This window comes from Paroedura picta, chromosome 1 (assembly GCF_049243985.1).
Source record: "Paroedura picta isolate Pp20150507F chromosome 1, Ppicta_v3.0, whole genome shotgun sequence".
NCBI lineage: Eukaryota > Metazoa > Chordata > Lepidosauria > Squamata > Gekkonidae > Paroedura > Paroedura picta.
In genome coordinates this window covers 150,704,244-150,718,117 of record NC_135369.1, presented here as the reverse complement: position 1 = coordinate 150,718,117, position 13,874 = coordinate 150,704,244, and the positions used below count along the sequence as shown (strand labels likewise).

General features: G+C 45.1%; 1 protein-coding gene across 2 annotated transcripts in view; it reads right to left on the bottom strand.

Moving 5' to 3' along the window:
• Nucleotides 1-7,437, bottom strand: part of HMGCLL1 (3-hydroxy-3-methylglutaryl-CoA lyase like 1) — a 93,174-nt gene extending 85,737 nt beyond the window's left edge. For both annotated transcript variants that reach the window (XM_077308656.1, XM_077308663.1), the window contains exon 1: nt 7,142-7,437. In XM_077308656.1, the coding sequence (XP_077164771.1) occupies nt 7,142-7,243 (102 nt within the window). In that variant the 5' untranslated portion in view covers nt 7,244-7,437. The remainder of the gene's footprint in view (nt 1-7,141) is intronic.
• Nucleotides 7,438-13,874: the final 6,437 nt, after the last annotated feature.

The following is a 13,874-nucleotide window of genomic DNA, read 5'->3' as shown; positions in this document are numbered from 1 at the left end:
GTCTCTACATATTGGTGTGTTCCATGGTATTCTGGACACTTATACAATTCTTTCTCACTGATAGATGGGAAGTATAATCTATCCAGTCAAGTAGCTTTTTGTTAAGTACTTTCTGCATCTGAATCAATCAATTATTTGGATTGCTTTGTTGCAACATTTCTTGAGATTGTTCTTCCTAACTATATCTAAGCACTCTTTACTTTTCCCAGAGCATACACTAGAGAAGTGGCAGAAGTTAATTTTCCAGCAGTTCTCTTCAATGGCTCGTGTTACTGAATGATTGCAAAGCAGGTAGAGCCATGATAATGTGATAATGTGCATGCATGTGGCATCCTAACCAGATGGGTGCCAAAACTACAAATAAGAGAAGTGCTCTTGAAAAATCCAGAATGCAGTGGCCAGGGTCCTCACAGCAATACCTTGGAGATCCCACATCTGGCCCATTGTCTAACAACTGCACTAGCTACCAGTTGAATTCCAGAGCAGACTTAAGGTTCTGATTATCAACTTCAGGGCCATATGCAGTCAGGGCCCAGTGTACCTGAGGGATCGCTTCTCGACCTACAGCCCTCAAAGAGCTCTACCCCTCCCCATGAAGCGGACACCCAGAGCTCTTTCCTCTATGCTGTGCTGTGCTTGTATCTTCTATGTAAATAAAATACTACAGAGACATCATAAAGCTCAGGCATTCTCTCATAAACTGGTAGCAAAATCCTTAGATCTTCTTACTACTAAGAGCATGCCTTATTCAGGGGTAGTCAACCTGTGGTCCTCCAGATGTTCATTGACTACAATTCCCATGAGCCCCTTCCAGCAAACGCTGGCAGGAAGCTCATGGGAATTGTACTCCATGAACATCTGGAGGATCACAGGTTGAATACTCCTGCCTTATATGATAATATATTTTATTGTTGTTGTTGTTGTTGTTGTTATTTTCAATTTATTTCCAGCCACTCCCTTGCGGCTCGTGGCAGGTCAAAGTGTCTTAAAACTCCATTTAAAACCCCATTAAAACCCCATTTGAATATGCAGGGACAGTTTTTCCTTGTTCCTCAAACATCTCAGCAGTATTCGATATTTTTTTTAATCTGTAGAAGAGCACTAAACAACCTGAACAGTGTAAAAGCCAGTACATTCAGCCAGAATACAAGAATTAAACATTAAAAACACATAAAAGCCAGGAGAAATGTTTTCAAGTCTTAATGCAATGATGTTAAAAAAAGGGCCTCTTTGGAAAGGTTCTCCCATAGTTACATTAACTTTTCTTCTATAGTTTGATGCAACACAATGCATGCCTGGTATTTATGGATAATGAGTGGTTATTGAATTAGATATTGGCTCAAGTGGTGAGTACTGTGGGTGAATTGTACAGAATACCAACAAGAAAATAATTTACATAAAAGGCTAGGAGCCTGCAGCATTCAAGTTTTCCATTCATCAGGTGCTGCCAAAGAAGAACAAACAGCATGTAAAAACGACCGAAAGCAATGCTGGATTCCCCTCCACCGACTACCCTATTTTAGAAAGGAAGGAAAAGCACCACCAGAGCTCAAAATGTTTTCTGCTAAATACCTCCCTAGAAATGTCTCAACCCCCAGGTTACAAAGTGATGAAAATGTATAATAGAAAAAATGTCACTAGCCTTTAATCATGGGATTACAGCTTTCTCAAAATAACCTGTGAGCAAACAAACTCTGCAAAAATACACAAACATACACATTCCCAACAAGTTGCTAATACCTTCCGCACTGAGAAAGCATGGAATTCAAAGTCTTTAACAGTAGATTTGCCTTAGTTTGGATTATGGAAATGCCACCCAGTTTGGTGCTTAGTCTGAAGCCATTTTGACAAAGGCTATTTGTTCCAGGTTTGTTGTTTGGAAGTGGTTTTCTTTCCTGCTTCCTCATACCATTGCAGAGTGTTCATGCACCTCCTGAGGTGTCTCTACCTTCTCTTCCCTCTTTCTCAAACAGGCTTTGTCATAACATTCTGAGACAGGCCATAGAAAACTCTGAACAGCTACCACCATGCAAGTGGGAGGTTTGGATATTCCCAGCCTGATCCAAATAGCAGCCATATTCCCTGATGCGTCCCTGCTATGCCCATTTTCTCCTATCACCACAAGGGGGCTTTTTGTTTCATTTAATGAGCAAAGGAATATTATAATATCACTAGAGGCAAAGCCTGTTGCATCCAGGAACACAACTGGCATGAGAACATACAACTGGGTTCTGTCCCTCCCCCTACTCCTCGCTTGATCTTGAGATCCAGTGTGGTGAAGAGCTGGGTTTGATTCCTGGCTCCATAGGCAGCCAAGTGGGTTGCCAACCTCCGGATAGGGGCCTAGAGACCTTCAGGAATAACAACTGATCTCGAGGGAGGGAGGGAGGGAGGGAGGAAAAAGAGCGAGAAGGAGGGCAGAATGCAATGAATGTTTTAATTCATTCAATCAAGGGTTTGTTCAGGCAGTCCAAGGGGATCAGCAGAAGGAGCAGGTCACAGGTAGCTGCAAAGTTCCGTCCACAACTCAGGCCTCCCAGCCTCAAGTTAATATAGGTTGTTAGCAGCCTCTCAGTCCTCATTTTGTGATGACTCACAGTCTTGGGATATGTGGGGGTAAGTGGGAAAGAGGCAGCCCAACCCTCCTCCATCATGGCCTATGTGAGATGTGGATGCGGTGATGGGAAGGAGCCTCCCCTCCCCCCGCCATGGCCTTTCTTGCCTTGCCTAGCCTTTGGAAGATGTGGCCAGGCAAGAAGGTGGCATCCCTCCCTTCCTTTGTTTGTTTCTTTTCTCCTTCCTTCCACATAATTTCTCCTGCTTCCTTGGAGATCAGTTGTTATTCCTAAAGGTCTCCATGCCCCCACCTCGACTGGCTGCATATGGAGGAAGAGTCAGGAATCAAATTCAACTCTTGAGAGAGAGAGAGAGAGAGAGAGAGAGAGAGAGCTCAAACTTTCCTTGGGACTGGGATGGAGAGAAACTTGCTTCAGACACCTCCAGAGTTAGAGGGCGAGTGGTATTTCTAAGCAAGGGACTTTGAGGAACCAAAGAAGGTATCAGGCTTCAAAGAAAACCAGGGGAGTTCAATAAAACTCAAAGACAAAAAAGAAAAGACAGAAGTGTTTTAATAAACTCAGAAACAAAAGCTTATCAGTATGAAAACTCAGTAACTAAGATCAACAAACTGTAAAACAACCCATTTTCATATCAAGGTTGTATCTCCTCATTTCATCTACCTTTTCCCTCTATGTTAAATAGAAATTTTGGTTTTGTTGGATTTAATATTATCTCAGTGCCAGCTGGGAAAGGTTTTTGTGAAGAGGTTTCTTACACCCTCCCATAAATTTCCAGGGCTGAGTGAAAACTAAATTTTCTGTCAGTGATACGGTAGGACAATCAGCTTTATAATTTTAAAACAAATGAACTAAGTAAGCTACTTGGGGCAGCTCAGTCAGTGAGGGAACAATATTTTGTTTTTGAAAGGAAAATTTACCTCAGTGTAGGGAAATGTGTGAGGATCTCATCATAACAGGTAACACATGTTTTAATTTCAAGAGTAAGTAAAACAGTATAAGGAAATTATATGCTGCTCTATAGAGTGATAACTAGTTTAAAGTGCTTTTCTTCAGTTTCAAACATGCTTTAGCTTCAATTAAAAGGACTAGCATTTCAGTATTTCCTGCTCCTCTGGCACAGGGTATATTCCACACATACCCCAATATCCTAAACCTAATTATGTAAAAGTCCTTTACATCTGAGCTCATAGCTCTCTCCAGGTTTCAAGTCTTAATAAATCCTTATTTATCCAGCCCTGCTTATTCTAACTTCATATTATCCAAATATTCTGGATGCTCCTTTAACACTCAGTATTTCATGATCAACCACATTGTTACCTCACGTGGAAAAATAATAGTTGAAATATTTCAAAACCTGGGTGGATATTTTACACTAAACCAAGGGTTTTTTTGTCTTGTGCTTCAACATGTTATCTCAAGACCCTCTCTATTCTGAGGCTACTTGCTATTTGAGGAGGTTAAAATATTTCTATTGAAGCCCATAAAATAACACCATTGTTCTCAGACAAACACCCTTGCTTTGGCTAACATCTGTGGTCAGAAGGCTAAATTCTGTGAGGTACAGTTTCATGACAAGTGAATGAATAAAACTGTGTTATTCTAACTAGAGGAATTTATACGTGCTGGCCCAAGCCAAGCCAAAATTACTTACACTTGGGTCTTGCTGAAACCAATGGAATAGGTTTTGTCATATTCATAGAGTGAAACATCATAATATTTGCTAATTCCAGCTAGAAGCTGATGAAATTAGTCATTAAAAAGTGTATATAGTTGGGGAGGCAAATTGCAAGTTAGCCTAGGAAGGGGCAGAGATTGGGAAGGAACCAACTGCAAGAGAGGAGGCTAGACAAGAAGGTTAAAGCATCCTGGCATACCCTTCCTCCACAATACTAGCACTGTGGGGAGCTGGAAAGGGGGTTAGAGGAAAACAAAACACTGATGAAGCATTTCATCATTTTTAGGATGCCTCGATATCAGAGCCGCCCCCCACCACCATCAACCGCATAATACAGGCAATTCCGAAAATAACAGTGCAATCCTAGGAAGGGTTACCCGGATTTCAGTGGACAGTCTGGAGCAACCTAAATTACATACCCCATTCAAATTTGCCTGGTGGAATGGTTTGATGCAATATGAGAACATGGGGTGGCTGGAAAGACTATAGGAAGCACATGGAAGGAGAATGGCATTCCAGCCTGTCAGCACGTTCTGATGGCCATCCCAGCCACTCCATATTTTGTTCTCTATTCCAGTCTTCCATGCCAGAAGCATGGGTGGGCCCACAGATGCCAGCATCTTCAAGGCAAGCAGTGAGGCACTGAGGCTGCCAAGGTGAAAAGATCTATGCCTAAACAAGCTGCCTCTCAACAAAAAATGGAGGGCTGCGTTCAGAAATACCACTTTAATCTACCATGCTCAGTTTCAAGTGAGAAGATTGCGGGTGCAAATCCTTATCCAGAATCTTCTTTTTGTCCTGTCCTATTTGATTTACCTTCCATGAAAGGGTGGCGAAAAATAATCAGCGTCAGGCTATACTACTACTTGAACAAGCTAAGCAGGGAAAGAAAAGAACAGAAATAGAATGCGCATCAGAATTATCCTTCTGTATAAAGCATACTATCATTTTATTGCACTTGACAATATGACGTAGATGATACTGCAGATTCAAAGGTCCATTCCTATTTATAATTAGCACAACTTGTCACAAGTAAGTATATCTGATTAGAACTGGAAAATGGTAAATATGGACACGGCCTGACATCCCACATAAACAAAGGCATTTTTAAACGCTATTGACATGTTTTTACATCTCCATCTTTTGTGTTTCTCTGCTCATAATGTGCAACCGCTCACATATCAAGGCAAGACAGCAAACTGGACAAAAACTAACACATTTAGCAATCTGCCTTACATCTCATTAAGAAAGGCAGACAAAAATAATATTGCACATGTGTATCAATAATATGCATGCACATATGCTCTATGGCACCACTATAATGCGTGGCCGAGACTTACCGCTGTCGCCTTTTGGCGGGGTGGAGGGCGGGCGGGGAAGGCGCGGCGCGGGCGGCTGGCTACAGCAGGTGCTGGGCCCGCTGCTTCAGCGGCGCACACGGCATGCGTGAGGCGGGGCTCAGCAGCGCTCCTATATATAGTGCCACGTGCTGGGCCCCGGCCTCTTCGCTTGCGCGCCGGACAGCAGATCCCTCCCTGTGGTTATATATTATAATAAGAATAATAATTTGCTGTTATGTTCGTCACAGCGAATTATGACATGAATTTAACCTGTTTATGGGAGCTGGTGTGCGATCGGACTCCCATGTGAGTGGGGCCTTCTTAAGAAGGTGGTTTGAGCAAGAGGCCCACCCAGCGGGGGGGGGGGGAGGACATACTTGCTCATGGCAACCAGATGGCCAAAGGTGGGCAACCAAGGAGGTTTGCACCCTTTGGCCCCTGCCATATAGGCCATCTCCCATAGTAGAGAGTCCAGGAGCACAGGATGCCGTGTTTCCCAACGGGGAAAGGCGATGGATCCTAAGGCTCTTGGACTGCTTAGTCCAGGTTCTAATTCATGTCGTGCCAACCCCCTGTTTTGGGAGGCTGTTTAAAATAAAGCTGTGGCCATATTTTAAGCCAAATCACGTGTTGCGTCTTCACTGCCGAAGTTGGCCTCGTACCTGCCAATACAGATCATTCCGCACAACTGGGAGGTGTAAAATCCCAAATGAACAAAGATATTTGAAAAAGCAATGATATTTAAGATTCTTAGTTTGTCTGAGGATATCTAAGAGTATGGAAGGAAAGTGGAAAAGGAGACAAGCTTCACTTTCATTCATCTCTGTATCTGAGGATGTGTGCTTGCACAGGAAAGCTTACACCTTGAATCAAACCTTGTTGGACGTCAAGGTGCCAGGGGACTCAAACTTTGTTCTGAGGCATCACCCTTATAGCCATTCTCCCCTCCACTCCAGTAATCTCCTACTGGCACATCCGAACCCTTATCCTGTCCAGCAGTCCAGCTTTCCCACAGTTGCCACAAACGGGGGAAGGGGCAGAACATGGGGCAGCGTCACAATGTCTTCAGGGCAATCAGACGCAGAACACTTCCGCAGAGAGAGGGGCGAAGGAGATACACGTTTGCTCAGCAGTCAGTCCCAGTCCGTTCAACGGGGCTGCTCTTAAGTGGGCACAAGATTGCAGCGTTGGTGCATCGATGCTCCCATACGGAACCAGTGGCCTGACCGCTCCTGCACCCTCACAGTCAAAGAGGAGAGAGGATTTTGGCTGGGCTAAGAAACGATCCCCATCCTTTCTAAGGAAACCGAAGCCCGGCCCTCTCGCGCCTCTGATGAGGAGAGCCCCCTCCCCTCCCGCGCCAGGATATTTGCACAAGAGCATCTTCTCTGCACCCGTCAGCATCCAGATCCCTCCGCGTCAGTCGCGAGGCGGGGCGTGGCGTCCGCGACCACTCTCGCAGGCAGAGACCCCCCCCCTCCCCTTCATCGCCCTTCAGATGCCCGGCAGGCTTGTCCTTGCAGAGGCCCGCCCCCGTGAGGGAATACCTGCGCGGGCGGCTGCAGAGCGGGCTCCCCAATCCACAGCTGCTCTTTGAGGAGATGCTGGTAGCTGAGGCAGTGCTTCACGGCGGACGGCACATTGCCCATGGCCACAACCCACCCCCGGCCTCGGGGGGCGCGATTCCCAGGGGCCGCGAGGGCACTGTCGCTTCCTGCCGGCCTCGGAGCGAACAGTGGCGGCAACCTCCGCCGCGGGGGGTGGGGGAATCCCGGGCAAAGGAGACGCCGCTGATTGGCTGAGAATTGGGCAGCTGCTGCATCCTTCCCGGCTTGGATGCTGCCGCCGGCTCGCCTGGTCTGCGTCACCAGGTAACGCAGCGAGGACACGAGCAAGGCCGAGCTGGGCTTCCTCCCCCACGGCCGGCCTAGGCAGCTCTCGAGCCCCGTTCAGGATTCCGTTTTGACTGGCCAGACCCGAAAATGTGTCAGCTTGGAAGGGAGTTTGCATTCCTTGGGCTTTCCTTCCTCAGTGAAAACAAAGATGCAGCCCAAGTGAGGCATTCTGTGGGGTTCCTGCTCCCCTTGCACCACCCCACTTTTACAGGCACAGCAGTGTGTGTGTGGGGGGGGGGGTCTGGCAATAAAGAAGTTCTACAAAGAAACCTGGGATTAGGTTTCAGAGTTTCCGACTCAGTGCCAAAGCTCAGGAGTGACTAGGGTTACCAAGGTGTGAGGCTTGGCGTTCTCTGGGAATTGCATCTGGTTTCCAGACTGCAGGGATCAGCTCTGCTAGAGGAAATGACACCTCCAGAAGACAGACTCCATGGAATGTCAGGAGATCTAGGAAAGGCCCAAGAGTGACATTGAATCCCTACTGGACACCCTCCCCCAGCTCTACCCTGGAACCAATCCAGAATCTCCAGGAATTTTCTGAGAAACAGCTGGAAATCCTAGATTATTTCAAAGGAGAGGGTGCTTTTCAGCATGGGTAGAGCAGGGTATGCATAAAGTACAGTTTGGGTGATCAAATCCAGCATGAAGACTTTTAAGATGTTTTAAGTTTCCTTATGGTACATCCATAGAACTGCCTTCCCCAAAAAACAGCTTGCCTGACACTATAGAATGTCCCCTCCAATGCATAGCCACTGGAGAAAGTTGTGTTAGGGCACATCTTAATTCACACAGAAGAAAATACCTTTGGAATGCAGAAAATGTAAAAGCATTACTGTGCATAAGCTGTAAACTGCATTTGTTTGAAATCCTTAATGTCATTTTTACCAATGGGATATTTTATGGAAAAATCTTAGTTAAACACGTACGTATATTTATATCAATTTTGTATTAGCATTGATTTTTAAGAATACTTTTAAACATTAAAACTTTCTGTCTCTTGAAGGGTAACTCATGGTTTATACAGTTAAAAGATTCCTATTACAAAATTGTGAAGATAAAGGCCCACCTCTGTTAAATCAGTAGAACTATCAATTAGTTCTTATATGCTGCTTTTCTCTACCCGAAGGAGTCTCAAAACGGCTTACAGTCGCCTTCCCTTTCCTCTCCCCACAACAGACACCCTTTGAGGGAGGTGAGGCTGAGAGCCCTGATATTACTGCTCAGTCAGAACAGCTTTATCAGTGCTGTGGCGAGCCCAAGGTCACCCAACTGGTTGCATGTTGGGGGAGCAGGGAATCAAACCCTAGGGGCATAAACTTCAGGGGGGCTGAGGAGCTCAAGCCCCCTTGGGGTTGATCAGGGAGACTCACCCCTCCCAGACAATCAGTGCCAGGTCACATTGACAGAGAGGGACTCAGGCAGCATGGCACCTGAGGCACAGGTATGTCCTACTCTGCTGCTGTATCCATAGGCAAAAGCAACAAAACTCCCACTCTTATGGAAATAAAACCCTGCATGCTTGCTATAGCTTCACACCAGAAGAAACCAGGAAAAGGCATCTATTTTGGACTGTGTGGCATAGCTAGTTGGTTTGCATGTGGAGAGAAACTTCCCACCAGGATGTAGCAAGGGTATCTTGGATGATCTACAAGAAACATCAGCAGTGGCTGTGGTAAAATGAGCATATTGGAATACAAAAGTGTTCATGTCTTGTGGATCTCAAACAGCTGAAGTTTATTCCATGTGGCTGGGTCTCCAGTAGAATGCCTGGAAGCTGCAGTAGATTGGTTTCAGCGTAGTGATATGAAACTCAGCTCCTCAAAGATGGAGGTCCTTTGTATAGGTGAAAAAGGGTCAGACCAGGAAGCCCACCTTTCAAAACTGAGTGGTGTGCAACTTAAAACTACACAATTGGTCAGGAACTTGAGCATGATCCTTGACACTTCCTTAACCATGAAAGCTCAACTCACATAAGGGGCTCAACTGGCATATCTGCATCTCTGCCAAGCTACTAGTGCCCTATTTGAACCCAGAACACCTCACCACAATGATCTATGCAGCGCTCACTTTTTGGCTGGATTACAGTAACTCGCTCTGCACAGGCCTTCCCTTATCCCTGCTTCGGAAATTACAATTGGTCCAAAATGCAGCAGCTTGCTATTTGCAATGGATTCCATGGAGAATCCACATTACCCCAATCCTTCCGCAGCTGTACTGACTACCAGTTGAGTACCAGTTCAGATTTAAGGTACTGGTACTTACCTTCAAGGCCATACGCGGTCTGGGTCCTGTGTACCTCAAGGACTGTCTGCTTGTCCGCATACCCTGAAGAGTGATATATTCCATCCACTCTAACATATCAGTGATCCTTGGCCCCAAATAAGCCTGTCTGGCCTCAACAAGAGCCAGGGCCTTTTCAGCTGTGGCCCCAGTCAGGTGCAATGAGCTCCCCAATGAGATCAGAGCCTTACCAGAACTTAAACAGTTGTGTAAGGCCTGCAAAACACCAGGATTTGGGCTGAAGACCAACAGTGGAAGGCCTCCTGGGGTCCATCCCTGTCAGGAAGTCCCATTGGCCCCAAGCTCATGGTCTCCTCTTTCTCAATTGTTGCAGTTGCTCATGTTTCTAAGTTATGTTGCCGTTACCTATTAACTGGAATGTTAGAGCAGCTTCCTTACAGTCGGTAGCTTCAAATTATAGGTAGTTGATTCAATTCTTTGAGAATGTATCTTCTGAGAAGAGAGGGGATCCTAGTGCAAAAGCAGATGGATATGCACAAAACTTGTTGAGATTTGTTCCTTACTTCACGCTACTGTTACCAATGCTTGTGTTTGGTCGTGTGGACACAAACATTGCTCTTCAAAAAAAGTAATCTACAGTTTATTTTTTTGGATTTTTATACTGTCCTTCCCTACATCTCTGGGTGGTTTATATAGAGCATTGTACAGTTCCATCAAAGAGAACTTCTTGCTTCTGCAAAGGAGAATATAAAGCAACTGAAGAACAACTTTGAACAGTCCCAGGCAGTCATGGCAGCATAAAAATTAGATTTAGAGAGTCCTACTATTCCTAGGTGCAGAAAGCGTATTTATCCTCACCAGTTTCCATCTCCTAAGGATTTCTACAGCATAATCTTTTATGAAATCATTGATAATCTCTGCAGCAATTTATACAATCGCTTTTCCTCACTTGTCTCCACACATGCACAAAATTGAAAAGGTTGTTATAGGAGAAGATGATCCTACATATATTCTAAAATTTATAAAGCTGACTTGTATACTGCCCAACTACAACTTCATCGGGACGTGTTTTGGGATATTGCAAGGGAATGGGAAGTTAAACTTTTAGTTCTTTGTGATGTGATCAATCTGTTCAGTGGAGAACAAGGAAAATAGCTGCATAAACTACTACCAGAATTAGCTAAACTTATCAGAATAGGCCTTACCTGTTTCTTCCTGTCCCTCAGAAAGGTCATTTTCATGCCTTCGTAAAATAAAGACTTTAAGGTTAAGCATGGCACAGGCAAGGCTCAATCACATGGCTCTCCTTCATGGGCACAGAAAGATATCTCAGGAAATTGATCTTAATTTCATAGCTAATGCAAGGAACATCCATTAGAACCAACATAATCGGTGTCATTTAAGTACAAGGTTTTTTTAATTGTGACATGTTGACAAGTGGGTTGTATTTAGGGTAATCTGTACAGAGAAACTGGGATGGCTAGGTGGGATATGGCAGGAGAGGATGCTTCTGGGAACAGGAGAAGGGCTAATAGGGATAAGACTATTTGACTGTATTTTAATTTTTAAAATGTAAATAAAATAATTTCTGTTATTAATTAAAAGTTAAAGTTGTATGTACTCTTAACTCTCCACATTTTCCCTCCCTAAATCCCCCATGGCCACACCTTCATAGGCCCCTCCCTGTAATGTCACTGGGCCTGTGGGCCAGCCCCCTACCCAAAATGGAAAAGTGTACACCACTGTCAAACCCAGTTCGCCAGATTAGAAGTATGCACTCCTAATCACTACACCAAGCTGGCTATTAGTTGCTGGCTTAAAAAAAAAATTTTTTTTGCTAGATTTGGGCAGGGTTCCGCATTCTTTTGGAAAGAAAGATAAAAATTAAAGGAAGCTGAGATCTAAGTGGAGTAATGATTATAGTGCCAGATGAAGATCTGGGAGAGCTACGTTCACATTCCTACTCTGTCATAAAGGCTCACTGGGAAAACTTGAGTCAATGTCAGTATAATCTTTAACTGCTCCTAGCGGAGCGAATAAAATAAAGCAGTAAGGGCCATGAGGGTGGGCCCTGTCCAGGATGAGGAAGGGTGCCGATAGGCCCCTTCTCCCGGACTGACGAATCAGGAGGTGCAAAGCGCTTCCCGATCCGCCCCCCCTCCGAGTTCGGCTGCAGCCGGCTGACCGCTGCCATTACCTGCCTGGGTTGGAAGAGGACAGGTCACCGCCTGGCCGCCCGCCCAGGATGGCCGTGGCACCGGTGGCCGTGGCACCGGCGCCAACACCAGCTGCCACCGACAGCGGGACGCCTTGCCGCGGGACCCTACAGGCGGAAGCGGCCCGCGCAGACACCCGGAGCCACCAGACGTGGCGGCAGTGGCGCCCGCCCCGTCCACAGACATGATGCCTCGCCTGCTGCCCCACAGTGCCAGGAGCGGCCGGCGCTGCACCGGCGCACAACACAAAAAGGTAAGCCATGGTCCGGGGGCGGGGGCCCCAGGACAAGGCGGCGAAGCCTCACAGGTCACCCCACGCCCGCCCTCGGGTCCGGAGCCTCGCCCTGCGAAGCCGGAGACCCGCCCCACCAAACTCTGCAGCCCCACTAGCGCTCACTGTATTTGGAGTACAGTGGGCTTATTTTCTAGTTTATTTATATTGTTATTGTGATTATAAGAAAAAAGGGAATTATATAAACTGGGGACAAAAAGCAGAGTATAAATACCAAGTATAGGTGGGTGGGTGGGTGGACAGACAGACAGACAGACAGACAGACAGATACTTTCTCCAGTTAGACAGAACATACTTTGGGTTACATAGTGATTTTCTTTTTCATGTCAAAATTTCTTCCTAAACTGTAGCTCTTTTACCTCCCATTGGCAGGTCTAGAGGAGCTTCATATACTCTAGCTGTTTACAAGCATGGATTTGTTCTCTGATTTGATTTTGCCTGATTTATTAGATACAGTTCAATTTTTATCTAATCGTTATGCACCAAAAGTAAGAATTGACTTGGATATTTTCACTGATATACAGGTTTGTAAAAGTCTAAGTATCTGGGGGTTTGATATATTTCTGGAACAAATCATAGGATTCGGCACTTTTCTTTGTCAATTGTTTTAAGATGTGTGTGGGGAAAATGGAACACTTAAAAAATTATGCCATCAATTCATCCTATTAAGTAGGAAGAGCATCTCTCCGTGTGTTGTACAATGCAGTGCAGGACTTCCTAAATTATAATAGACAGGTATGTTTCTGTACAGTTGGATGTTTCTTAAGTTGAAATCATTGTCATGCATTCATAATAGACAGGATTTCTCTCTCTCTCTCTCTCTCTCTCTCTCTCTCTCTCTCTCTCTTGTTACCAATCTCTAGCCAAGAACAGCAGGGTAAAAATAGATTTATTGTTTGCAAGCACTGTTGCATCAAGGGGAGGGAGGCGGGTACTGATGACAATGTAGAGAGAAAGAAGCAAGGAAATTAGATGCCAAAATAGGCAAATGGCCAGGGTTCCTACTAAGAAGGGATCAAAGCTACATATGGTCAGTCTCAAGCAACAAAAATAAGCCATACAGTTTTGGCAAGCACGAGGAGGATAACACAGACCAGCTTCCACAGAAAAAGAGAAAACAACAGGCTTTACCAATACTTCATGGGATCCCTGGGGAAAGCAGAACTATCATCATTGACTTGGTTTTATTGGAGAAAAAAATGTAAATAATTCCTCACATATGTTACGTCTAGTTGATCTAAATTGATGAGAACAAGAAGACAGTGCTTCAACACATTCTGCAAGATGTGCCAGTAAATCAGTGTTCTATTAGCTTATTTCAGAAACAGCATTCTTGTATAAGGATGACTAACAGCAAAAGCTGCTAAACTCTGGCTCCACCCCACCTGGCATTCAAATTGGACTTTGTCTGAAAAAAGCCCAAGTGACCTCTCCAGATGTTGGAGTCTATTATGTCACTCGTTTTGGTGCTATTTCTTAGTGCCATCTTGCTGTTACAGGAAAAGAAAAAAGCTTCCAAATTTTTTAGGCCAGTGGTTCTCAACCTTCCTAATGCCGCAACCCTTTAATCCAGTTCCTCGTGTTGTGGTGACCCCCAACCATAAAATTATGCAAATGTTCTTTCACAGGAATTAAA